General features: G+C 55.4%; 1 protein-coding gene, 1 long non-coding RNA gene and 3 other non-coding genes across 7 annotated transcripts in view; 1 reads left to right on the top strand and 4 right to left on the bottom strand.

Moving 5' to 3' along the window:
- LRRC75A (leucine rich repeat containing 75A) overlaps window positions 1-21326 on the top strand; it is a 46085-nt gene extending 24759 nt beyond the window's left edge. The window contains exons 2-6 of one of the 3 annotated variants that reach the window (XM_078437714.2): window positions 5507-5635; window positions 6266-6306; window positions 6460-6542; window positions 15900-16015; window positions 19059-19419. In XM_078437714.2, the coding sequence (XP_078293840.1) occupies window positions 5507-5635; window positions 6266-6306; window positions 6460-6542; window positions 15900-16015; window positions 19059-19313 (624 nt within the window). In that variant the 3' untranslated portion in view covers window positions 19314-19419. Of the gene's footprint in view, window positions 1-5506; window positions 5636-6265; window positions 6307-6459; window positions 6543-15899; window positions 16016-19058 lie in introns of all 3 variants that reach the window. The other 2 variants (XM_078437715.2, XM_078437713.2) reach the window with 2 other exon arrangements.
- LOC144614369 (uncharacterized) lies at window positions 21143-23857 on the bottom strand. Its single transcript, XR_013552088.2, has 6 exons — window positions 23808-23857; window positions 23506-23599; window positions 23249-23350; window positions 22801-22862; window positions 21734-21836; window positions 21143-21497 (listed from the first exon to the last, which is right to left on the bottom strand). It is a non-coding gene; the product is annotated as an uncharacterized LOC144614369 (long non-coding RNA).
- Window positions 21568-21641, bottom strand: LOC132674976 (small nucleolar RNA SNORD65). The gene has a single exon (XR_009608654.1). It is a non-coding gene; the product is annotated as a small nucleolar RNA SNORD65 (small nucleolar RNA).
- On the bottom strand, window positions 22943-23013 carry LOC132674974 (small nucleolar RNA SNORD49). The gene has a single exon (XR_009608652.1). It is a non-coding gene; the product is annotated as a small nucleolar RNA SNORD49 (small nucleolar RNA).
- LOC132674975 (small nucleolar RNA SNORD49) lies at window positions 23355-23425 on the bottom strand. Its single transcript, XR_009608653.1, has one exon. It is a non-coding gene; the product is annotated as a small nucleolar RNA SNORD49 (small nucleolar RNA).
- Window positions 23858-24981: the final 1124 nt, after the last annotated feature.

Raw genomic sequence — 24981 nt, forward strand, 5'->3', positions numbered from 1 at the left:
AGAAATCAAACAAAAGTGTTTTAAAGATTTATGTATTCATTTCGGGGCACCTGGCAGACTCAGTTGGTAGAACGTGTGACTCTTGATCTCAGGGTCGTGAGTTCAAGCCCCGCGCTGGGTGTAGAGTTCACTTAAAAAAAAGAGAGAGAGAGATTGGGGCACCTGGGTGGCTCAGCCGGTTAATCACTCCACTCTTGGTTTTTGGCTCAGGTCATGATCTCATGGTTCTGGGTTTGAGCCCCACGTCAGGCTCCATGCTTGGGATTCTCTCTCCCTCTCTCTCTGCCCCTTCCCTGCTCACTCACTCGCTCTCTGAGCATACATAATTTTAAAAATTTTTAATAAAAATTAAAAAGATTTATTTATTCATTCTTTTAAAATTAATAATCTCACATGTGCAAGAAATAAATTTTGACAAAAATAACTACATTTTTCAAACGAAAAACATTCAGTGAGGGACGTGGCATTGTTTTACAGTTTTTCGAATCTCTTTAACGTGTGGCTTGACAGAAGATAGCTGGATTCTCATACCTGCTGCTTCTGCATTCGGTCTCTTGCAACGGCTTGTCGGGGTTGAAGTCTGCAAAGAAAATGTAGGTCACGCTGACATGTCATTAGAAAAGAGGATCTCACAGAGCCCCTGAACGGGACTATAGCCCACACCTGGAGAAATGCTCGTCTACACAGATCTCTGCTCACTTTTTGGAAAGCCATACCCCTACCCCTAACCTCAGGTCCATCACCTGTCTTCCTACGGGAACGAGTCCCCAAACCTGGTTCTTCAAGCTCAAGTACCATGGGGCCCCCACTTACACGAGATGGAGTGTGCCAGCCACTGGCCACCTTGGTCCCCTGCTGGTGACACTCTCCAAGCAAAGCTGCCTACGGCAGTGACCCAGGGACACCCGCTGATGTCCCCAAGCTTTCTGATAAGGAACCCTGCTTGCCCAGTTCCTAGAGATGCCGCTGTTTAGACCATAGCGAGGAAGCTGTTTTCTTTACTGCCTGGTACTTTGCAAGGCAGACCAGCCCCTCCAAAGTCCAAGGCTGTGCCCAGGGTGGCCTGGAGGAGCCCCGTGTGGATCTGGGTCTTTTCCCCGTGCACGCAGCAGGCACCGCTTACCTCTCGCCTCGCCTCATCCCTTCTCGAGAGCCTCCTAACGTCGGAGGCCCCTGTTGGGCAGCATCAGTGGGGCCATCAGAGCAAAGCTGTGACACAGTCGTCCCCCATGAATTAGCCTTGGAGAGCGGGGTGGGGAGGACAGCTAGGAGCCCAGAAATATCCTCAAGCAGCTCAAGCATTCGTGGGCCTAGATGGGGTCGAAACAAAGAAATAACAGCAATAAAATGTGCAGCCGCCCTTGTCCAGCCCCCATCTGGTTTTCCGGGTTGCAGCTTCTCATAACCCGCAGCCCTGGGACCTTCAGGAGCCCCACCCCGGCTGCAATTCACGGGGAGGGCTGTGGCATGACCCACAGTTACCCGAAGCACAGTGAGCAGGGCAGGGCTGAGCAGGACCACGTCTGCCTTCCTGGGGAGACCCTCCTCTCCTCCCCCTGGGCACCCCCCTCCCAAGCAACAGCTAAACAAGTCCAGACAACAGCAGCCCCCACAGCTGGAGCCACCGTCAGCAGGCTGGGTGCCCAGAGTGACCACGAGGGGCTCTGGGAAGAACGTTTTGCGCCTCCCCAGACCTGCTCCAGCCTCCAGGGTTAACAACGAGGGTTTTCTTGGTCCTCCCCGGATGGCATGGCCTCTACTGGCCTGGAAAGGAGGGAAATGGGAAGAGGGGGCAGGGCCGGTAGGAGTGCAAGAGCCCGGGCAGTCAACCAGTCCAGGGTTTTCAGACTTGGCTTTGGCAACAGAACTACTTTGGGGGGTTGTTTGTGGTCTTGTAGTTTTTAACTGAAGGGTGGCCTGCTCTGTCGAGAGCTTGCTGACCCCTCTGGCCTGTCTGTTGTTTGCTTTCAGCCCCAAGATCTTGGAAATAGAGTTTGGCAACTACTAGTGTGGTTCATCTGCCCATTTCACAGACGGGGAAACAGATCCCAAGAGGGAAGAAGTCTGTTGCCCACAGACTGACAGTGTGTGGGGGCTGGGTAGAACCTAGAATCTGGTGCTTTCTGCAGGGACATCCAGGCAGGGACAAAACAGGGGAGGCAGAGGCTGGCGTGAAGTCGACATCTCACCAAAGGACAGGCAGGAAAAGAAAGATAAATCTATCTTCTGTCCTCCTGTGGCCACAAATCCAGCCTCTGGCCGTGGCAATAACCACCCCTCCATTTCCACCCATGGGACCGTCCACTTCCCTCACCCACGGCCCCAGGAAAGGGGAGCCTCGGCACTTTGACACATGGGCCTTCTAAGACCCTAGAACACAGGCCCTGTGACTCCCCCTTCCTACATTCCCAGCCTCTTCCTGCCACAAGGATGCATTTTTGCACGTTACTGAGTAACAGTGTGTGTTCTGAGATCACACGTGCCCTGACCCTGCTGACCATGAGGCCTAAATCTCGAGTTTTCTAAAGAGAGAGGTCATGGCTTTTGTCACATTCTCAAATGGGTCTGTGGTCCAAGAAGTGGTTAAGAGCAATCGTGTAAGGAGAGGAGGGGCCTTGCAGAGGGGAGGGGGGTGGAGGCCAGGAGGGTAGGGTGGGGAGGGCTGTGTTGGTGGTATTCTTCCCTGCCAGAGGCTTCTTTTTTATGTGAGAGAGAGAGAGAGAGGGTGCAAGTGAGCGAGAGGCAGAGAGAGAGAGAGAAGTAGGACTCGAGGTCACCCGATGTGGGGATTCAAACCCGCTAACCTTGAGATCATGACCTGAGTCAGATGCTTAACCAACTGAGCCACCCAGGCGCCCCCTGCCAGAGGCTTTACGTATGTTACTTGGTTTTATTGCCCTCACCTACTCATGATGGAGGGTCCCTGGCTCCATTTTACAGATGAGGAAACTGAGACCCAGTGATATGAGGTAGCTTGTCCAGGATACGGTGCTGGCTGAGGGATAGAACAAGTCAGGGCAGAGACCGAGGTCCACAACAGTGTTGTATCTGGGTCTGCAAAGGCCTTCAATGTTAATTTATTTTTGAGAAAGAGAGAAAGCAGGGGAGGAGCAGAGAGAGAGGGGGACAGAGAATCCAAAGTGGGCCCCATGCTGACAGCAGAGATCATGACCTGAGCCAAAGTCAGACACCTAACCGACTCAGGTGCCCGCGGCCAGATCCACGAAGCAAAGATCCTTCCTTTCTTTGCTCTTAAAAATGTCACCACCAAACCTCAGGACTTCAGGACGGCATTCCCTGCACGTTCATCCGGCCTCCAGCCCAACTCACTTCGGATAAACCAGATAAACCAGAGCAATCCCCAAAGAGCTCCCCGCCCCCCACTGACACATAGCCACTCCCCCCACCCATTCCTGAAATTTTTCTTTATTTTTTTTTTTTAACAAATTTTTTTAATATTTGTTTTGGAGAGAGAGAGACAGAGCACGAGCAGGGGAGGGGCACAGAGAGAAAGGGAGACACAGAATCTGGAACAGGCTCCAGGCTCCGAGCTGTCAGCAGAGCCTGATGCGGGGCTCGAACCCATGAACCGTGAGATCACGACCCGAGCCGAAGTCAGACACTTAACCGACTGAGCCACCCAGGCGCCCCGAAATTTTTCTTTAAAAACATCTTTATTATAGGTGATTGTTTCTCTTTCACTGTGACTGGGATATAATTAAAAAAAATTTTTTTATGTTTTTATTTATTTTGGAGAGAGAGACTGAGCACTAGTGCGGGAGGGGCAGAGAGAGAGGGAGACACAGAATCCGAAGCAGGCTCCAGGCTCTGAGCTGACAGCAGAGAGCCCGATGCGGGTCTCGAACTCATGAGCCAGAAAGAAGATCGTGACGTGAGCCAAAGTCGGACGCTCAACCGAGCCACCCAGGCGCCCTGTGACTGGGAGATAATTAAGTTATGGCATTGTGTAAGGTTAAGGCGTACCGCCTCACGGCTTGACTTCCAGCCACTGTGAGATTGTTACCACAGTAAGCTGAGTTAATCGCCTCACCTCATGTAGTTACGGGAGAAAAAAAAGAAAAACCATGTTTTCTTCTTTGCGATGAGAGCTCTTAGGATGTGCGCTCACTCAGCAGCGATGACCACAGTCGTCATGTCGTACGTTCCATTCCTGAAGTCCTGGGCCTTGGTTTCTTCATCTGTAAATTGGGAATAATGATGCGCAGTCTACTTGCCTTATGGGATTTCTAAGCATCACACGGGAAGGTGTTTGGAAAAGTTCAGGACACCCCCCCACCACCACCACCACCACCAAAATGGCAGGGAGCAAACCCCTCCTGGGACTCACCCACTAAGCACACATTTCCTATGTCCCAGGGCACTGGCCCCTGGGAACTCAGGCTGGGATCCTCCCTTCTCTGGCCTGTGCATGGGCAGCTTCAAGTGTAGCTCAGGGGACCAGGGGCCGTAGGGTGAGGGCGGCAGAAGTCGGTGGTGCTTGCTTTCCCTGTCCACCTTCAGTGGCCCCCGTGGTCCTCAAAGTGGGCTGGGGGCAGTCCCCCCTCCTCCCCCAGAGTGGGAATGTTACCATTGCCTGGTTCAGGCAACCCACCAAGCTGAGAACAGAAACCGTAGCTCCCACCAGAGGACGACAGAGACTGGGGCAAGGCGCTCAAGGAAAGACACAAGGTTTACCCCTGCTCTTTCACACAGAGAGGGCATAAAGTTTATTCTAACTCTCTAGGGTAGAAACCCATGTTTCTATACTTCTCTAAAGTGATTAACGCTGTTTCAAGCTTCCGCAGGCTTGACTGGTGGGGAATTCACACTTAGTCCTGTTTGGGGAGCCTGCCCTTTCCCTGGGGCTGTGTAAGAATCTCTGGGTCTTACACAGTCCAGAACATTTGGAGTCGGGCCCCTGGGTCCTAATGCACACTGGCCACTGTTCTGGGCCAAGCCCATGGGGTCCGTTGCTGGGAAGGCCAGGGGTGTCTGCAGAGGCCCCCAACTGGGGCTCTCGGTGTGTGGTGACTCCCAAACCCTTGTCCCTCCTCAAGCTTGGGGAAGCTCTGCCCCCACTTGATGCCCTTTCTGTGGGAGCCCCGGCGGGGTTTTCTTCTGGGCACCTGACAGCCTCTCATTCAACTCCACGATTCAGAAGCCCCTCAAGACAAAGGACCACCAAGAAGGAGGAGTAAAAATGACCTCAGGAAGCATGAAAACCTTCGTCCAGAGGTTGGAGAGCTTGAGATAGATACATCCCTGCGCTGGGAAGGCCATCTCTGCAGGGACTTCCCTGGCCCCCTGGGGAAGTTCTGCAGCTGGGAAACCTTGAAGGGAGTGTGTGTGTGTGGGGGGGGGGGGGGGTGGTCTCTGCCTTTGCCCGGGTGCTGGAGCGGGGCACTGAGCCACCTCCAGAGCAGAGGGCTGTTCTGGGCCTGTTGGGTGGGACTCGAGGGGCAGGGCTGAGCCGCTCCTGACCTCTGGGCGTCCTTCACTCTTGCAGGACCTGGGCATGGAGTCAACCTCTCTGGACGACGTTCTGTACCGCTACGCCAGCTTCCGGAACCTGGTGGACCCCATCACACACGACCTCATCATCAGCCTGGCCCGTTACATCCACTGCCCCAAGCCGGTACGGCAGCTGTGGTCTGAGCCCGCCAGATCTGGGGGTGTGAGGCGGGCGCCCTTCTGCCAGAGAACCCAGTGCCCAGGAGGGTTGGTCGATACTGCCTGGGGCCGAGGGGCACGAGCCCCTTGTGCAGACATCAAGCCAGCGGGCCTGATGCCTGCCCTGTCCTAAGGCCCAGCATCCATAGCAGAGATCAGCATGATCAGCAGGGGATTTGTTTGGCTCCTGAGTGTATTAAATCCGAATTCACTGCCAACATGTAAAACTCAGAATATTTCACACGTTCTCCATATTTAGCTACCCTCGAAAAACGGGAAGTTCTGGTAACACGAAGCCCTCATTTCTATAGGACTGGAGCTGAGTAGCGTCCCCTATTACGTGGGGCCAGGGCCACCGCGTAGAGTCACGTAGGTTGTACCTCGCACAACGACACGTAAGAGCAGAGGTGGCAGGGGTGAGGGCAGACAGGAGACCACTCAGATCCGGCCCTGTCTCCGCCGCCAGGCCTTAGGCGCAGGGACCCTGCTTGCCTCCGGCATGCCTCAGTCCCCACCACTCCCAGCGGTCTCCCTGCCTAAGGCTGAATGTCATTTTCCACCCACCCACTTTGCTCACGTCCACTGGCTTCCGAAGCTGAGAGGGAAAAGCTCCGGGGTCCCCAGCTCCGCAGGCAGGTACTGCTTGGACATTTCCGGATGGGAGGCTCTGCCCCTCTCCCTCTCGGGGTGCGGGGCCGGCTCACCCAGAGCTGCCCTGGCAGGGCCCGGGAGGGCCGGGGTGGGGCAGCCCCACCCTGGAGCTTTTCTCTCCCATCCCTCAATTTCTAGCAGTTTCCAAAAGAAGCGCGGAACAGGGGCAGGGAAGCCGGAGCAGGACCCAGGAGTGCCTGAGGGAAGCTCGTGCTTTCAAAGTAGGATCTAGGATAAGAGGGAGGAGGTGAATTTCAGACCCATAGTCGTCCAGGGGGCTGGGACCTTGCTCTGGAGCTGAGCCTCCATCTGGGCCTTTGTCTAGGGCCTTGACTTTGGCTTCTGGGGCTGTTTGGAGCCAGGACTCCGAGGTGAGGAGTGAGTTCTGAAGGGCTGGGAGCTGGTCGGTGGCAGGCGTGGGGGAGGGTTGGTGGTGGGACACAGCAGAAGGCAGGGATGCTGGGCTCAAATATGTGCCGGTTAGAAAAAGCTGGCAGTGACGGTTGGCAGGCTGGGAGCCTCGGGCCCGGGGAAGAGGGGCGGGTGCCAGGAGCCGCGGGGGGGGGGGGGGGGGACCGGCTGGGCCTGGAGTCACCTTCACTTCTCATTCAGATTATACCTGGCTCAGCCTGGAGCAGCTGAGACCAGAGTCCGTAGGCCTCGCAGGTGCCAGACCTCTGCCTTTTCTAGAACTTAGATGCCCGCAGGTGAAGGGGTGACACTCAAAGCAGCTCATTGGGAGAGATGTTATTTTCATGCCCATTTTAACGTTGAGGAAGACCAGATTCAGGCAATGAAGTCATCGGATAAAGGTTACACTCCAGATGTGATCTGGACCCCAGTTCCGGGCAGAGTGGGGACCGGCTGTTCAGGATCTCTGCACTGTCCCTCAATGGCCAGCAGCTTCTCTCAGGGCTTGAGTGGGGGCTCGCAGGGTTGCATGGGGGCTGGAGGTGGGGGGTCTGTGCGGGAACAGCCTGAGCACCCGTCCCCCCTCCTCCCTCCCTGCCTGCCCATGCCGGACCTCAGGAGACTGGACGGGGCGGGAAGGAGAGGTGGCCCAAGGGATTCTGTGCTGAGTTCCATCCCTTCCGTCTGGGCGGCGACCACAGGGCCCTGTTATTGTCTTAGCTCAGGCCGCTACAACACGTTACCACTGACCGCGTGGCTTATAAAAAACAAAAATGTGTTGCTCACAGTTCTGGAAACCGGAAGCCCAAGATCAGGGTGCCCAGCATGGTCGGGTTCCGATGAGAGCCCTGCTCTGGGTTTGCAGACAGCCACCTTCTTGCTGTGGCCTCACGTGGCAGAAAGAAAACTAGCTAGTTCTCTGGCCTCTTCTTCTTCTTCTTTTTTTTTAAGGTTATTTATTTATTTATTTTGAGAGAGAGAGTGGGGGAGAGACAGAGAGAGGGAGAGAGAGAATCCCAAGCAGGCTCTGGGCTGACAGTGCAGAGTCCGACGTGGAGCTCGGACTCACGAACTGTGAGGTCATGACCTGAGCGGAAACCGAGAGTTGGCGCTTAACCAACTGAGCCGCCCAGGCACCCCGGAACTTCATCTTCCTCCGCTCCAAAGGGGGATAACAACACCGTCTCCCGTGGACCCGTCGGAGAAATGATTCTTGAGAAGGACGCCGTGTGTCTGGCATGGAGGAGCCCCTGTACGCAGAAGCTAAGGTATAATTCAGTCATCGAGCACCAATCATGTGCCAAGCAGGGTGCTCGGGCCCAGCACGTCAGTTGTGGGGCACGGAGGCCGGCAGTGGCCTCAGAGTCTTGGAGAACAAGGGTCTGGCTTCGGATTTCCGGATTTCCGAGAGCTAGCCGGTGGCGTCAGCCCTGTCGGAGGCCCGGGAGCCTGGCGGATTCCCCTGCCCATATCTAAGGCCATGTGGCAGGAGAAGCCCTTCCGAAGGACTCTTCTGGTTGGGGTGGAGGCCGAGATGGGCGGTCCCGACTCTAGGGCCCCGAGGCTGGTGGTAAGGGCAGCCCCCAGCCCCACCCCCAATACATGACTGCCTTGGGGCTGGCCAGGACCTCCCGTTCTTAGCTCTTTCACCCAAGTGTGAGCCTTAAGGTTATAGACAGAGATGTCAAGACCGTCAACTATGAGGGGGCGTCTCCCTCAATTGTGAGATGGGACAAAGGAAGCAACCCTTCCTGGTCCAGCCTTGGTGGAGCATCCACCAGACAAATAACCCTTCCCACCACTAAGACGACCCCCTTGAATGAGTCCCATCCATTTTCTTGACCTGTGTCCCAGCTGGAGGTGGCCTGGGCCCTGGCAAAGGGGTGGGTCTGTGCCTGTCCCCAGGCGGAAGGGGACGGGCAGAACCCCATCCCGCCCGTGACTGTGTGCTGATTAATCCACAGCCCAGCTTCAGACTCAAAAGTCACCCACCTCTTGGACATTTGTGCCCTGGAGCCCGTGAGTCACCACCCCTCCCCCACTGTGAGCACAGGTCACTTAGTGGGAAATTTGAGGCTCTTTCCTTCCCTGGGCCCCAGCTCCAGCCCCTCACATCTATCCCATCGTGTCTGCAATGGGGTTCCCCGCACGCAGACGCTAAAATGAGGGTGTGTGGACAGCGATCTGTTAAGGAGGTGTCCCAGGGAAGCCAGGCCAGCCCAGGCTCCATCCTGAGGAGGGCAGGTGGCTTTGGCCTGGTCCCTCGAGGACCCCGGGGCTCGAACCATAGATGGGTTCCCCTGGGACGTAAGCTCCCAGGCACATCTGTCTCGCTGGCTCACCTGGTCCGTCCAGACAGAAGCACAAAATTGGGAAACGTGGATCCAAGGGCGTTTGGGACGGAACAGCCATGTTGCCCGCCACAGCCAGCAAGTTCCAACAGCCCTGATTCCCTAATGGTTGGGGTCTCTCCAAGGCCCTCCTGGTCCCCGCGTCCCCCGTCTCAGGGCTGCTGTCAGAGTCTCCACCTGGACTCTGGGCCTCTGCTCCTGCCTCCTACCCTCTATGCTCTGGGAACAGCCAGAGACTCATCCTCCACAAGGTACCCTGGATCACACGTGCGCCTCCCTGAGACACCTTCCATTGTGGCGTCGCGTTGTAGGCTGAAACCAAACTCTTTATTTGCCCCTGCCTGCATCTCCTGTGTCATTTATTTCCCTGTCCGCCCCGCTCATTCTGCTCCAGCCACGTGGCCCTCCTGTCTGTGCCCAGAGCATCCAGATCCTTCCTGACCCTTAGGGACGCTGCGGTGGCCTGTGGCCACACCTGCCCTCTCTGGCTGGGCTGCCCTCCCCTCTGTTCAGACTCAGCCCGACTGTGTCCTCTCCAGGGCCACCTCTGACCAGCCTAGCTCGCAGAGTCGTCCCGGCCAGCCTTTGCGCTGTGTGTTGCGTTATTTTACCCGCTGGTCTCCGAAGTTCTCTGGCTTGCTTACGCGTGAGCTAACCTACTGCCCGCCTTCTCCACCAGAATGTCGATTCCAAACGGGCAAGAGATGGCATCTGTCTCGTGCGCCGTTACTTCTTGCGCCAGGCAGGGCCCCGGGGAGAAGCAGGCCACACGGAAGCCCACAGGGGATGTTGAGACACCCAAAGATGAGCAGCAGCGGGAAGCTGTTACCAGAAAGGGCCGTGGGTGCAAGCCGTGACATGGGAGCCAGAACCCTGCTTCTAGAACCATGCAGTATTTTTGTTTGTCTGTTTATTTATTTATTTATTTATTTATTTATTTATTTTGAGACAGGGACAGAGAGTATCAGTGGTTCTAGATTGGCAGACCCCCTTCCCGGATGGCACATCCCTTGGCTGTTGGCAGGAGCCCCCAGCTCCTTGCCACACGGGCCTCTCCATAGGACCTCTTGAACTTCCTCACATGGTGGCAGCTGGCTTATCGCTGAGCAGGTGATCCGATAAAGAGCAAGGCAGACACCACAATATCTCTTATGACCTAGCCACATTCTATGGACCGCTCAGGTCGGCCCTGATGCGGTGTGGAAGGAGACTATGAAAGGGGGCTATTACAGGAGGCCAGGATGGGTGGTGGGGGCCATCTTGGAGGCTGACTACCACACAGGCTGAAACAAGAAGGGAATGAGAAGAGAAGGGCCTTTCCTCCTGTCCTCTGACCTCGCTCCAATCGCTCTCATTAGCTGAACCCGACTGGAAGCCGGGGCAAGAGGGTCAGTGATGCTGTCTATAGGCTCAGCCTTCCAGGCACCGAGAAGAGCAGACAGTGGACTCCAAGAAGGGAGTAAAGAGAAAAGCCAGGAGAACTCGGTATCTAGAGCAGCATCCAGCGAGCGGTAGGAAGGACAGTCGATATCTGATGAATGAATGAATTTGTGAATGAGTGAGGGAAGCCTTGGGGCTGTAGTAGTGGGGGGCTGTGCTGGTTTGGGGCCAGCGGGAGCACACAAAGGTGCCTGGGGCAGCCAGGATGGCAGGTGGGAGTCACAGTGTCCATTTGCTGGGACCCCCTCCTGGAGGGGACTGCAGTCGGCCTTAAGCATCTTTCCTGACAAGCCAGTGAGAGTCCATCAGGTTCTCCCCCAGGGCCCGGGTCAGAGGCAATGGTCAGGCCGGAAGAGGCACTGCGGGACCCGCACCCCACCCTGCAGTGCCCCGTCCCCCCTGGCTTGCACCGTGTCCCTCTCCTTTCTTCTTCCTTTTCCATGGGTGGGAGGAAGGGCTGCAGAATTGATTCCACAAACCGCCTTTGAGCCTCGGGCGTGGGTTAGGACTGTCGCAAGTAACAGAAACCCACTCACGCTGCCTCAAGCTAAGAAGAGAATTTATGCAGCTGTCTTGTGGGGCCCAAAGACAGCCACGCTTGGAAGGCGGGGCTAGAACTATAGTGCAGGGCAGACATCTCTCCGTCCCGCCTCTCAGCTCACCCCGGCCTCCGTCTCCATTCCAGGGGCTCCGGGTTTACTCCTCGAGGTGGGGGGGGGGGGGGCGTCCAGCCCGGGGAGGAGACGGGGGTGTGTCCCGTCCCCAGGACACGGCTGGTTGGCTGCGGTCTGCTAGTGCCCGCTTCTGGGCCAATCAGCAGCGGCCCGGGATGGGGTTGCACAAAGGGGCTGCTGGGCCTCACCACTTTGACGAGGAGAGCGGGCCCTGCAGAGAGCGCATTGCTGGGCTCAGGGCGCGCGGACCCCGTTCCTTTGCGGCGCCGGTGTTCAAACTCCTCGGTCGACGTTGCACAAGGGGCGCGTGGTTGCTCTGTACCGAGAGGGGGCTGTTTCTGGAAACCACGCAGAAACGGCACTTCCTCCTCCTCCTTTGCCACCTCCCTCTCCTTGCGTCCTCTCCCTTCCCCACCCTCTCCTGACTTCTCCAACTCGGGGCCAGCCCTTGCTTTGTCCTGTTCTCCGCAGGAGGGAGGCCGGGAGGGGCCTTCGAAAATGGACGGAGCTGGGGGAAAATTAGATGGGCTTGCTTAAGGCGGCTTTTGTGGGTGCAAGTGAGAGAAACACCTTGAACCCACCGAAAGCAAAAGGCGTATCCCCGGGAGGGCAGCGCAGAGCGCAGCGCGGGATGGCAGGTCGGGAAGGATGCCAGCCTCAGAGGCGAACTTGGAGTCCCCATTCCATCTTACAAGCTATGGGGCTGGCCAGTCTATTCCACTTCCGTAAGCCTCAGTTCTCGTCTGTAAAGTGGGGATAATAGCGCCCGTTTCAGGGGATGGTTGCGAGTTAACTGCATTGTGACGAGGTCGTGCATACAATGCAGGGGCGACGCCGACCAGTAGATGCGCAGCAAATGTTGGCTGTTGTGTATGTAGTCCAAACTACATAGTGGAGGGGAGCTCTCACTTCTGGAAGGACACTAGCTCGCGCTGAGTCTCCGGTCAGCGGTGAGGTGACCGTATCCATTGTCCTTGGTGAGGAATCGGGCTTGCTCAGTCTCCCAGGTGGGGGAGCGGCCGCGCACGGTCCACGCGTTGCCGCGCCTTGCACGCGGCTGCCCCCTTGTGGCCGTGTCCGCGCACTGCGGCGGCTGCTTTGCCGCCTTTTCCTCTCTTTGTTTCTTCCTTCCAAGGCCCAGCCGCTCAGACCCAGAGGATGACCCCGGACTTTGGCAACCCTGGGAAGTGGTTGGAGGAGGAGCCCAAGCTGAGGAGCTCGGTTCTCAGCTTTGGTGCAGGTGCCGTGGGAGGGTGGCGATGTTCTTTCCCCGGAGTGGTCCCAGGAGTGAAGCCGGGCGGACCACCCAGTCTCACGCACTTGGTCCGTCTTGTCTTTGAAGCGTTTGAACTGGTGCTTCTCCACCTTGGCGACACAGGGGGAATCACCTGCGGAGCTTTGAAACAAGCCCCGCACGCAAGCTGCAGACCCATGCTGGGTTGGCCACAGGCAGCAGGGATTTTTATTTTTTACTTTTATTATTTTTATATTTGAGAGAGAGAGAGAGAGAGAGAGAGCACGAGTGAGGGAGGGGCAGAGAGAGAGGGAGACACAGAATCCGAAGCAGGGCCCAGGCTCTGAACTGTCAGCACAGAACCCGACGCGGGGCTCGAACTCATGAACCACGGGGTCATGACCTGAGCCAAAGTCCGACGCTTAACCGACTGAGCCACCCAGGCGCCCCTCCCTGAGCCTCTTCTGGCCGAGGCCTCCTCACTGGATTCCCGCAGACTCTTCCCTTTTCCTTGGCGCTCAGGGCTACACTGTGCCTTCTCCATCCCTTTGTGTCCAGTGTGTCCTCCCCCTTAGCTCATTCCATGGCCGGGGGGGGCCGAGGGGGAGGGTGTCATCAGAGGCTGATGAATGTGATGAATGTGCCTCGAGCCCCAGCCTCATAATTCCAGGAGCATCTTCCAGGAGATCCTTCACGTGGCTCCAAATGAGCTGGACACTAACCCCGCCTTGCCTTTCTGTCCCTTCTCCCCGGGAGCCCCTTGCCTTCCACCCAGCTCCCCAGCCCACAGCCCGGACCTGTCCTCATCGCCTCCCAGCCCACACCCTCTCCGCCCCGTGCCAGGTCAGGCAAGCGTGGCGGCCCCCGTCACTTTCAGCCCTTCCCGACACACCCATATGACGAGGTTCAGCAAGAGACTGAGTCTAGGAATCAGAACGTGCAGTCCAGGGGTTTGCACGTGTAATCGCCTGAAGTGACAGGTGACATTTGTTTATCAGAAGGCGTGGGCCGTAGGAAGTGAGGTTCTTGGAGAACCAGAGACCAGAGGTGCTGTCTAAACCGACTGCATTCACTCTCGAGCCTGTGTCTCCTGGATCCCCATTCGGACGCCTCGCCTCTTTGGACACCCAACACCCCCTTTTCCTGCCTCTTCGCTCTCTCGTCTCCCGCCCTCAAGGTCTTCTCTTGCCTTCCCATCAGCCCCAGCCCTGCTCTGTAGGCCTCAGTTTCTTCCTCTTTAATTAATTAATTATATATATTTTTTGAGAGAGAGAGAGAGAGAGAGAGAGAGAGACAGGGTGCGAGTGGGGGAGAGGCAAAGAGAGAGGAAGACACAGAATCCAAAGCAGGCTCCAGACTCCAGGCTCCCAGCTGCCAGCACAGAGCCCGACGCGGGGCTCGAATCCGTGAACTGCGAGATCATGACCCGAGCCGAAGTCAGACGCTCAACCGACTGAGCCACCCAGGCGCCCCAGTTTCTTCCTCTTCAAAATGGGGATAATGAAAGTGTTTCTGCTCTGGGGTGTTGTGGGGATTCCGTAAAGTCCTAGCATAACGCCCGTGTGCAGTAATCCATGTGACAGATGGTAGTGGCTTGGACCAAGTGGTAGCCGTGGAGGTGGCGACAAGTGACAGGACCCCAGGTTGTCACCTACTCCTGCCCCCGTAATACACCCAACACCAAAACCTTTGTACCCATTTCCTCCTCACTCAGGGATGCCTCGTTTCCTCTCTCCATGCAAAAATCACAAACCCGTATCAGCCCTTAAAAGCCAAACTCGAATCTGAGCCTTGGGTGGAAGTCCTCCTTCTTTACCCGCTCAGGACAGCACGGTATTTACCCAGTGGGCTTTCCTGGAGAGTTGCGTGCTGAGCTACAGTCAGAGCACTCTACAAGTTGTAACTGTTTTCATCCTCACAAAGTGCCCCGCGACTCTAGTTTGTTATCCCTTCACAGCCAAGCGACTTCCTGAGGTCACAGAGGAGGTACCAAAACGAGGGGGAAGATCCACTGGTTTTGGCTCTGAGTCTGTGCTCTTAACGACTCAATACGCTGCTTCTCCGTTAGAGTGACGATGGTCACAGGCCATCAAGCTGGCCTTTACTGAGCGCCGGGCACTCTGCTGAGCCCTGGTCACAGGTTCATGGTTGAACCTCACCACACACATGTTGCTCTCCGCACGTGGGTTTGCATCTGAGCCCCAGCACTTGCTGGCTCTCAGCTTTTAGCACTGGGCCACCTGGCAAGAGCCCTCCCTCTTGGCCCTCCCTCCCCCAGGGCTTGGTGACCGTCTGTGGGGTTGACGTCCCTTGGGACAGAGCTGGCGTCTCTCTGGCATCTCTCTGATGCCCCCTGGAACCCAGTGTAAGTTCACTAGGCCCTCCATAACAAAAGACCACTTAAACGGCAGAGATTTATTTTCTCATAGCTCTGATAGCTGGAAGTCCAAGGTCAAGATGTTGGCAAGGTTGATCTCTTGAGTCCTCCCCTTGGCCTAGAGATGGCCATCTTCTCCCTGTGTCCTCACATGGTCTTTTCCTCTGTGCATGTCTGTGTCCCAATCTCTTTTCATGAGGACACCGGTCATACTGGCTTAGGGCCCACCCCCAATGACCGCATTTTACCTTAATTACTCTGCACATACAGCCACATTCTGAGGTACCTGCGATTAGGACCCAGATTTAAGAACTTTGGTTGGGACACAATTCAAGACAGTTATTTCAAACTCCAAACTGCTGACGGGACGGGCCTGCAGTGCCTGGCTCAGTCCGTAGAACATGCGACGCTTCTTCTCGAGGTTGTGAGTTCAAGCCCCACGTTGGGTATCAAAAAAAAAAAGAAAAAAAAAAAAAAGAAAAAATGCGGATTGTCCAGGTCGATTAGAGTAGATGAATGAAGTGGGCTGGGAAAAGACTTGGCCTCCTCATTCTTTTATTTTCCCACTTTTGACATTTTTCCCCCGGAGGCACCACGAAAGTATTTCCCTTTCGTCTTTACTATGTGAAAGACCAGTGCGGGACCATCTGTTCACAGCTGCATCCCCGGCTCCTAGGACAAGTGCCTGTCACCTAGAGGGGGTGCTCGGTCAATATTTGTTGAGCAAATGAGTGAGCAGAAAGGCCCTGGACATTGGGGAGAGGCAGAGACCAGGGTGAATACTGGCTAGGGGGTCAGCCAGCACTCAGCTCTGGTCAACGGTCAGATTGTCTGGAATTCAGAGGTCTCTGTAAATCTCGATTTTGCCACGATAGCAACGAATTCACAGAAACGAGAACATGAGGCAGATCTGTTGGCAGCCATTGCCCTCTACTAAGGGGGTCCCACCGTGAGCCGGCAGGACAGGCCTCTGTGAGCAGCCTGGGGGCGTCGTGCTCTTCCAGTGGAGACGGGAAGCTGGAGGTGAGGGCCTGGGCCCCTCTGCCTGTTCCTGCCCCTCAGGGACCCCCTGCCTGTGGTCGTCTCTGCAGGAAGGCGACGCGCTGGGCGCCACGGAGAAGCTGTGCAGGCAGCTGACTTACCACCTCAGCCCCCACTCGCAGTGGAGGCGGCACCGGGGGCTGGTGAAGAGGAAGCCACAGGCCTGGTGAGTCACGGTCACCTGAGGTGGAGCTGCCCTGCCCCCTGCCCAGCCTCCCCTCCCCCTCCAGAGTAGCCCAAAGTGAACCCATGCCAGGCCGGGTGTTACACCACACTCCCTCCCTGGGGGGGTGAAGGGAGGAGCTGAGACCAGAGGGCTGGTCTTGGAAGGTGCCCGAAGGAGGGGAGACTGAAGGAGGGCATTCCACAAGGGCGAGAGCCATGAGGGGAGCTGCAGGCGGGACCCCTGTCTGTGGATGCGGAGCTGGCGAGTGTGGGCCCATTCAGAAGGGGTGGGTGGGGAGGCCGACGGGAGGAGTTTCTAATTCCTGGTGTGCGGAATATGGGTGATGAGGTTTTGGGGTGATGGTGGGGTGGTCCGGAGCAGACGGCCAAGAAAGAGTTCTTGAAGACGTCTTTAGTGCAAAAAAAAGGTGATTTTATTAAAGCACAGGGACAGGACCCACCGGCAGGAAGAGCTGCATTGGGGTCGTGAGGGGTAACTCATTATATACCTCAGGTTGGGAGGGGGTCGGGGATAGAGCAAGTCTCTAAGGAATTTTGGAAGCAAGGTTTCCAGCACCTTGAAGGGCTAGCTGTTGCTAGGGAAAGGCCATTTATTACCGTTTAATAAAACCTCAGCCACGAGACCCTTTAGATGTGTATCAGGGGCCATAAGCTTGGAGTATGATGGCCAGCATGTATCTTGGGGGAGTTGAGATAAAGGAAGTAGACTTACAGGATCCTCGAGGTTGGGACAAGTTAAGCTAAGGTTCTCTTTTGCCCCTAGCAAAGTGTCATCATGGAGGCAGCTGAGCTCCCAGAGGACGGTCACTCTGCCTGTGCCAAGGACTTGTCAATGGGCTGTAGGCAGTAAGGGAGTAATTTTTCATTTGCCTTAGTTTCCCACATCACCATGGCGAGCACTTAAACCCCCTTTCCTTTGTTCTTGGGTAGCCAGGAGTGTCCGAGGAATATCATGTAGATGCCACCTGCAGGGGTGGGGGGGGCGGTGTGCCAGCCTGTATTTTGCCCTCAACTTGCCCCAAGCTCCCTCATCATGGGCACTCCCACTGGATCCCCCCCGGTTCTCCTGGTTGGCTCCTAGGGAGATCCAGACCCCAGCCGTGCCCCTGGCCCACACAGCAATGGGAACCCTCAAGGGGTTTTGGACCTTCTAAAGATTGGGGGGTTCGGGGCAGCTGGGACACAGAACGTGTGGACCGAGACAGGTAGCACCATAGGAAGCCAAGTAAAGGGGAGCCTGGAAGGAAGGCTTTCTGGAGAGAGCGCCCCTGCCTTCCTTGTCAATGACCCCGGGGCAGAGTGGCTTGTGTCCTTCCCCTAGACTGGGTAGGGGCAGGACTGCCCTCCCTCACCCACAAGAACTCTGGTTCCTCTTTCCCTTCTGGACTCCCCCACTCCAAAGCCAGGAGAGGAGCCGGATCCTGGAGGAACAGTGTGAGGCTCTCACGAAGCAAGCCCTCAACTGGGCTGAGGTCAGGGGGACGGACCAGGACAGGAAGACCTGTGGAATCTGGAATGCCAGGCGGAGTCTGTGAGCTAGGTCTTTGGGATTGAAAAGCTAGAAATGCGAGCTCTGCTGGAATCCACGCGCCTCCTCTCCTGTCTCCCCAACACACACATGTGCTCAGCCCATTCTTCATTTCAACAGCTTCGCTCCCCTCAGGCGGCTTCCCATCCCACTTGAGTCTAAACAGGGCCCTCCATGATGGGCCCTCCGCTCCTCTGTGGCCTCTCACCTCTCACTTCCCCTCACCGCAAACAAGGCGGCCTTCCTGCTGGCTCACAGACACCAACTCTTCCCAGCCTCAGGGCCTTTGCATGTACCTACTCTGCTGGAACTTTTACCAGACTCTTCTGATGGCCCACTTCTTTCAATGTCAGCTCAAATTAAGTCCTCAGAGAAGGCTTCCTTGAGCAGATGGGTCCAGGCTCCTCTCACTTCAATCTCGTTTGTTGTCTGTCCCCCCCTCCCCCCCCCCCCCCCGGAGTAGAGTGAAAACAGGGATCTTGTCCATCTTGTCCACTACTGTGACCCCAGTGCCTAGGACAGTGCCTGGCATGTAGTGGGAGCTTAACAAACACTTGCTGAAGGATTGAACGAGGTAGGGGATGTTACTGTCGCCATTTGGCCATGATCACCCAGCTGCTAGGAGCCTTCCGGCTTCAGATCCCAAGAATAGAGACTTCTGTCCAAGCCGCCATCTTTGGGCTGCTGCTATTAACATATGCTCTTGAAACAGGCCCCCTTCCACCTTCCTCTCCCGCCCATGGTTGGAGTCCTGGGGCTCATGTGGTACCTGGAAATGGGGAGCTCTGGCCACAGAACGAGGAGCAGGAAGAGCGAAGAGTAGCAGATGGGAGAGTGGGAGGGGGTGCAGAGCACTGAGCCTCCAGGAGTCGGCAGCTACCTGCCCCCTAAGCCCAGAGCCCCTGCACCCCACCCCTGCCTGTGGTCCTACAGGGCTCTCCCTAAGGATCCCCCCATCTGGTGGGCAAGATTATCCTGCAAGAGAGGCCTCAGGAGACTTTGTGGCACTCTTGGGGACGCAGGAAGCTCAGTCCAAGTAATGACAGCAGCAAATACTTCTTCATAACTCACATGGACAAGGCATTGTCCTAAATGCTTTGTGCCTATGACCTTATTTCGTGAACAACTCTGTGGTACGCGATTAGTTCCACCTGTTCAGGTGAAACGGAGGCACAGGGTTAGAGGTCACGTGACTAAAGGTCACACGCGTAGTTAGAAAAAGAGTGAAGATGCAAAGGCAGGCACTATGGGTGCCCAGAACGTACCCTTAGTCACTGCAGAAACATCTGGGCCTTTCTTTCCTTTGTGGCCCCTCAAGCTCTGGACAGCCGGGCCCAGCCAGGCTGAGATGTGAGGTAGTACCACGGGGACCAGAGGGCCTTGTCTCTCCCATCCCTGGCATTGCAGAGCAGAAGGTGGCCCCGTGGTGGCGGCCACTGCTGCCCCCGGGAAAAGGCCCCCTGCTTGAACGTCGCTTGTGCCTTCTCCCCTTCAGCCTCAAGGCTGTCCTGGCTGGGAGCCCCCCGGACAACACGGTGGACCTGTCGGGCATCCCGCTGACCTCGCGGGACCTGGAGCGGGTGACCAGCTACCTGCAGCGCTGCGGGGAACAGGTGGACAGCGTGGAGCTGGGCTTCACCGGCCTCACGGACGACATGGTCCGGCAGCTGCTGCCGGCGCTCAGCACCCTGCCCCGCCTCGCCACGCTGGCCCTCAACGGCAACCGGCTGACGCGGGCCCTGCTGCGTGACCTCACCGACACCCTCAAGGACCCCAGCAAGTTCCCCAACGTCACGTGGATCGACCTGGGCAACAACGTGGACATCTTCTCGTTGCCCCAGCCCTTCCTGCTCAGCTTGCGCAAGCGATCCCCGAAGCAGGGCCACCTACCCACCATCCTGGAGCTGGGCGAGGGCCCGGGCAGTGGGGAGGAGGCCCGGGATGGGCCAGTGGGCCAGGAGGACCCTGGAGGCGGCCCTCAGGATCCTGCCGAAGACCATGAGGGCAGGGAGAACATAGGCAGAGTTCAGACATGACACAGACGCAGGGGGGCCTCCCCAGGGAACCCTGGTGGAGTAAGATGACTGAGGCAGGCTAGGGGGCCCCACTAGGGGCCTCAGGCTGTCCCCCAAAATTGGCCAGGGCAGCCCCAGCCACGGGAGCCAGACTGTAGCATCTGGAAAGGGGGTTAACACTTTTCTTTGGTCTCCACTGCCCCCTTGCTAATCTCCTCTGCTCCTGAGAAATCATCCTTGGCTCGAGAGGCAGATTTGTGGGAGCAGTCTGTTTGGAGATGCGGAAAGCTTGACCTAATGTAAGAACTCACCCCCAGGAACGGAGTGCAGTTCTGGCCCTACATCTAACTTCCCATTTCCTGATAGAGAATGTTTTTCCTATTCTGGGAAGCAAACTCCAGCCAGATGCTACCCTGATAGCCCAGATATGTGCCCCCGCTCAAGGCAGGTTGGAATCTTTACCCTCCTACCTGGCTGAAGGTGGGGGGTTGGGGCACTGGCTGCCCAGAGACTCCAAGAGCCTAGTCTCCATCCTGACTCAAGTAGGTTCTACCTCCTCCCTGTAAAGCCCTGGGGGCTCTGAAGAACCACTCCCAGTCTCCGCCTCCATTTCTGAAGCCCACACCTCCACCTGGGATTCCAGGGCCCCACCCCAGGCCCAGCCATCCCACACCCTTCAAAAGAGCATCTCAGAATGCCTACAAATACCGGCATGCATAGAGGCCCACCCAGAAACCCTACACCATAACCCCTGCCCCAAGCCAAAGTCTACCAGCCCTTCACTAGGGTTGTGTTGCTAGTGTGCAAGCCAGAGTACTGCCCCTTTAAAAGGATCTTAAGGGTCTTTCTCAGAATTTTTCAAAGTCCCCGAAGTAATTCGTGATATGGAGCACACTCCCAAAACCTCCTACGGAGGGCTCCTTAAAAAAACCCAAGACCATGAGATTAAACTTCAAACTCTTGGCCGATCTACTGCCTCCCAAAAGTAGAGGTTCCCAAGGGGAGGAAGCAAAGGTTTTTTTTCACCCGCTCTTCTTACTCAAGGCCTACAAGCCTTCTAGGCACAATAAGCCTAGACCCAAGGCATAGACTTCAAGTCCAGGGAGATTGGAAAACAGCCCTTTTAAGCTGAAAAAAAGCCCATAGATGGTGACCAGACTGCTCAGGCAAACGGCAGACAGCTGGGAAGCACGGCCTGACAGGCCTCCGGCCTCGGTGACAGGCAAGATCCCAACTCAGGAAGGCAGCAAGATGGGGGCTAGGTCAAGAACCAGACTATGGCACCTTGCCTGCCACTGCTCAAAGGTTGAACTAAGCATAGTTTCAGGAGGTGGAGGCTATGCAAAAGGACGTGGCCCAAGGGGAACAGACTGGAATCAAAGGTGTGGATGCCTTAAATGCTTTGGAACTTTCACCCTTAAAGTCTGAAGTTGTTACAGGAGAACAGCTTAGGCCGGACCATACAGATGTTGACAAATGCCAATACCTGGACTGCTCATATCTAACAGCAGTAATCAAACTTTTCTCCAAATACATTTTTAAGAATCAATACTAAAAACCATCCTTTATTGCAGTACTGGTTTATTGTAATTGCATGGAAATGCTAATTTCAGGAAGAAATAAGCTTTAGGCTTAAGAACTCAGACCCTCACCCAACAGAATTCATACAAAATTAAAAAGTGCAGAAAGCTCTTTGGGGCAAGGGAGAACTAGAAATATATTTGTAACACTAGAAAACCAACAGTGACCTATCTTAGAAAAACACATTTGTTGGTTCTACTGCTGGTAACGGAACGGGCTCTGAATCTCAGCCTCAGGTAAGTACTGTTTCCACACCAACTACTGAAGTCTAGGTTTTCAGTCCAAGCTGATGGTGGTCACTGGTCCTCGCATGGCTGACCGTTCTCTGGGAAGATAGCCTGCAAAGACACTAAGTATCAGTCTCACGCTCTACTCCGACCAAAGGTTATTCATAGCATACACAGATATCTTCAGAAAACCACAGGTTCAACACTACACAATCTGCCGGTAATTCCAGCTATTTTTAGGCGATTTCATCATTTGATATCCTTTTTCTGCGTATCAGTTTACACAAAATTAGCTTATTCATTCTACCACGGAGGGGGAGGGGGCCCTTGTCCAGACAAAAGCTTACCTCTACTTGGGCTGAGCTGTGGCACCACCGGCTTCAACTCCACACTGCTGATCGCTGATTTTCGACAACCCAGCACTCAAAACCTGGGGCAATTCAGGCACCCCTAGACAGGCAGCAGATACCAAAGACAAAACAGGTAGGTCTTATCAGGATAGCCTCAACTACGGCTCCCAAGTTCATCGTAATAGAAGTTCTTGGAAACATCCTGGAGATGCTTTTTTGTAAATTAAACCACAGAAGTCTAGAAGTGTTAAGTGGCTTCTTTGGATATCGTAACCTCCACTTAAGTCACATCAGTTTTTAAAAATACTTAGTTTTAAAGATAGAGAGCAAGCACGGGCAGGGGAGGGGCAGAAAGAGGGAGACAGAATCTGAAGCAGGCTCTAGGTTCTGACCTGTCAGCACAGAGCCCAATGCAGGGCTGGAACTCACGAACCGCAAGATCATGACCTGAGGCCAAGTCAGGTGTTTAAATGACTGAGCCACCCAGGTGCCCCTAGTCACATCATTTTAAAGATCACAAACCTGGGGCGCCTGGGTGGCGCAGTCGGTTAAGCGTCCGACTTCAGCCAGGTCACGATCTCGCGGTCCGTGAGTTCGAGCCCCGCGTCGGGCTCTGGGCTGATGGCTCGGAGCCTGGAGCCTGTTTCAGATTCTGTGTCTCCCTCTCTCTCTGCCCCTCCCCCGTTCATGCTCTCTCTCTGCCCCAAAAATAAATTTAAAAAAAAAGTTGAAAAAAATAAAAAATAAAAAAAAAAATAAAGATCACAAACCTAAAGCTGCCATTTTAAAGGACGAGGAAAACAATCTCAGCAAATAGGCGATTTGCTCAGGATTATACAGCAGTGAGATAAAAAGGAAACTCCTGGGTTTCCTCTGCACTCAGCTCCACGACCACTATGAACCATAATCAGGATCTCAGAGATGTTGCCAATAAAGGTCAAGGGCTACACTGATACAAGAGATTAGGTTAACCAGATAAAATTCCCACTATCTAACGGGAACTTCACCTAATGTAACAGGGAGGCTCACTCAACCACTAAACTTCTCCAGAGATCAAAACTCACCTCAAGGCAGGCCACTCATCGCTCGAATCCTCAGCTGCTACGATCGCATGCTAACTGGCAACCTGGGTGAATACAGAAAATAAAGGTCACTGCTCAAACCAAGATCCGCCAGGACACCGGCAGCTGGGGAGGACTTGACTGCAGTCAGCCAGGAACTGTTATCGTCAGTTATCGCTTCTGACGGCACTTCCTATAAGTGATTTCATCAGAGCAGTCAAGCACCTCCCCACTCCCCAGTACCACTCCAGAAACCCGGACACCACCTGGAAACAAGCCGTAATTGGCTCCACCAACAACCAGGCCGTTGGCTGTTCTCAGCAACACATTGTGATGGTGCGGTGTCCAGTGCAGAAACTTTACAACTGTAAACTATCAGCCAATTCCACTGCATTTGAGCAACCAAAACGTTCCAAATTATAGATCCAACCCCGCCCGGACTAGGTCCTACCTTAAGGAGAGATCCTGCTCCCGGCTGGAACATGGAGGGTGACGCGTGTTAAGGGCCAAGTTCTGGCGGTGATGTTCAATCACCCTGTCGAGGTTTCAGCGACTGCGATCAGACAAGCATAAAAACCGTCAGTTGTCGATTCTGCCGGCACTTCCTAATCTCATTATCATCGGGACAGTCGGCCAAGTTCTCCTGATGGCCCCCATTACCAACCTCACCCGCGAAGCGCGCTCACGTGCAGGCCGACCCACGCTTACCCACTTCTCCGGGGTTGGCGCGCTCCCCACGGCGGGTCCGGGGAGCGGGGGGCCCGGCCTTCGGGGACCTCAGGTTCCTGGGACTGCAGCAGCCCTACGGGATAAACAGGCACGCGGCCCTTGAGCCTCGGTCCCCCGCGCCCCTGCGCGACTCTCCCCCAACCGACGCGCCCGCCACGAAGCACGAGCCGCCCTCCACTCCCCACATAAGCCTCCCGAAACGTTCTTTGCAGAAACTAGGAAGCTTCTAGCTCATTTGCCCTTGCCGCCAGCTACTAGGCTAAATTACAAAACCCGCTTACCTCCATAGCGACTCCAAGGGAAAGGTCGCTTTAGCTGCGTGCCTTGCCTTAAAGGAGTCGGAATATTCCATTCTGCACAAGAGGGAGGGTAATGCTGGCAAAGACTCACGGGAACTTCCAGCCCATTTAACGATGCAGACTCCGCCCCACCACCCCAGGCCACCCCCCCTCCTTTAGAGCCCATGGTCTCTTCCATGGCCCCGGATAATGTGACTCGCGGCGCCAGGAGTGCTCCAGGGCGCATGCGTGGGGGCTGAAGCGCGGTAGCAACGAGGCGTTGGGGCCCCAGCCGCTTGTTAGCTGCATGGTTTTGTGCAAATCACTCCGCCACCTTGAGCTTCTGTTGCTCCTCTGGTCATGAAGATACCGGCACCGCAGAGGTTACTCTGAGGATCATATGAGATATCACACCTGAAAGAGCAAGCATTCACAAATAGTTAGTGCTTCTGATTCTAAGAAGCGCTGCCAGTTTGCTCTCTTCCCGCAGCTATTTCAAAACATCCACGGAGTCTCTCAAAATCCCTTCTTGCTGACAGCTCTCATCACTCTTGAGAATGACCCCTAAGGAGCAAGCAGACGTCTTCTCTGGATCCGTTTCCATCCTTTTTTCTCCTGTGCCTGTTTCCCGATCTCACCAGCAATGTAAACCTCTCCCTCTCCGCAAATGCTTTCCTTTCCGCATTTGCACACCCTTAGGTCTTCCCCACTTAAAAAATACTCAATTCGTACGCGTTTTATAAACACTTAGGACACCAAGGAAGAGCAATTCATTTGGACTGGAGAAAATTGGGAAAGCTATAGCGAGACAACTTGTGAGCTGGTCTTAAGGATTTGGGTGGGGTGGGGGGCTTCCAGCAAGAGCCAAGTGGGGGGTGGGGGTGGGGGTTCAAATACACAGGTCCATCAGTCTACCTGAAGAATACAGTAAAAGTGCTAAGGACAACATGGAGGACAGCAGGAGTATAGGGGAAGAGGTGTCTGGAAATATTTGGGCAAAACCCTGGAGGACTGAGGATGCCAGCTAGGGTGTCCCGTGGACACTGGGGGAGGCTTTTAAGCCTTCAGAGCACATGGGTAACATGTTTCTCTTCCCTCTTAGGAAGTCCCCTCTGGCGGCCTTGCAGAACAGCTTGGAGGGGTAGGAACTGAGCAGGTAGCCCAGCAGGGAGGGAAA

This window comes from Panthera onca, chromosome E1 (genome assembly GCF_046562875.1).
Source record: "Panthera onca isolate mPanOnc1 chromosome E1, mPanOnc1 haplotype 2, whole genome shotgun sequence".
NCBI lineage: Eukaryota > Metazoa > Chordata > Mammalia > Carnivora > Felidae > Panthera > Panthera onca.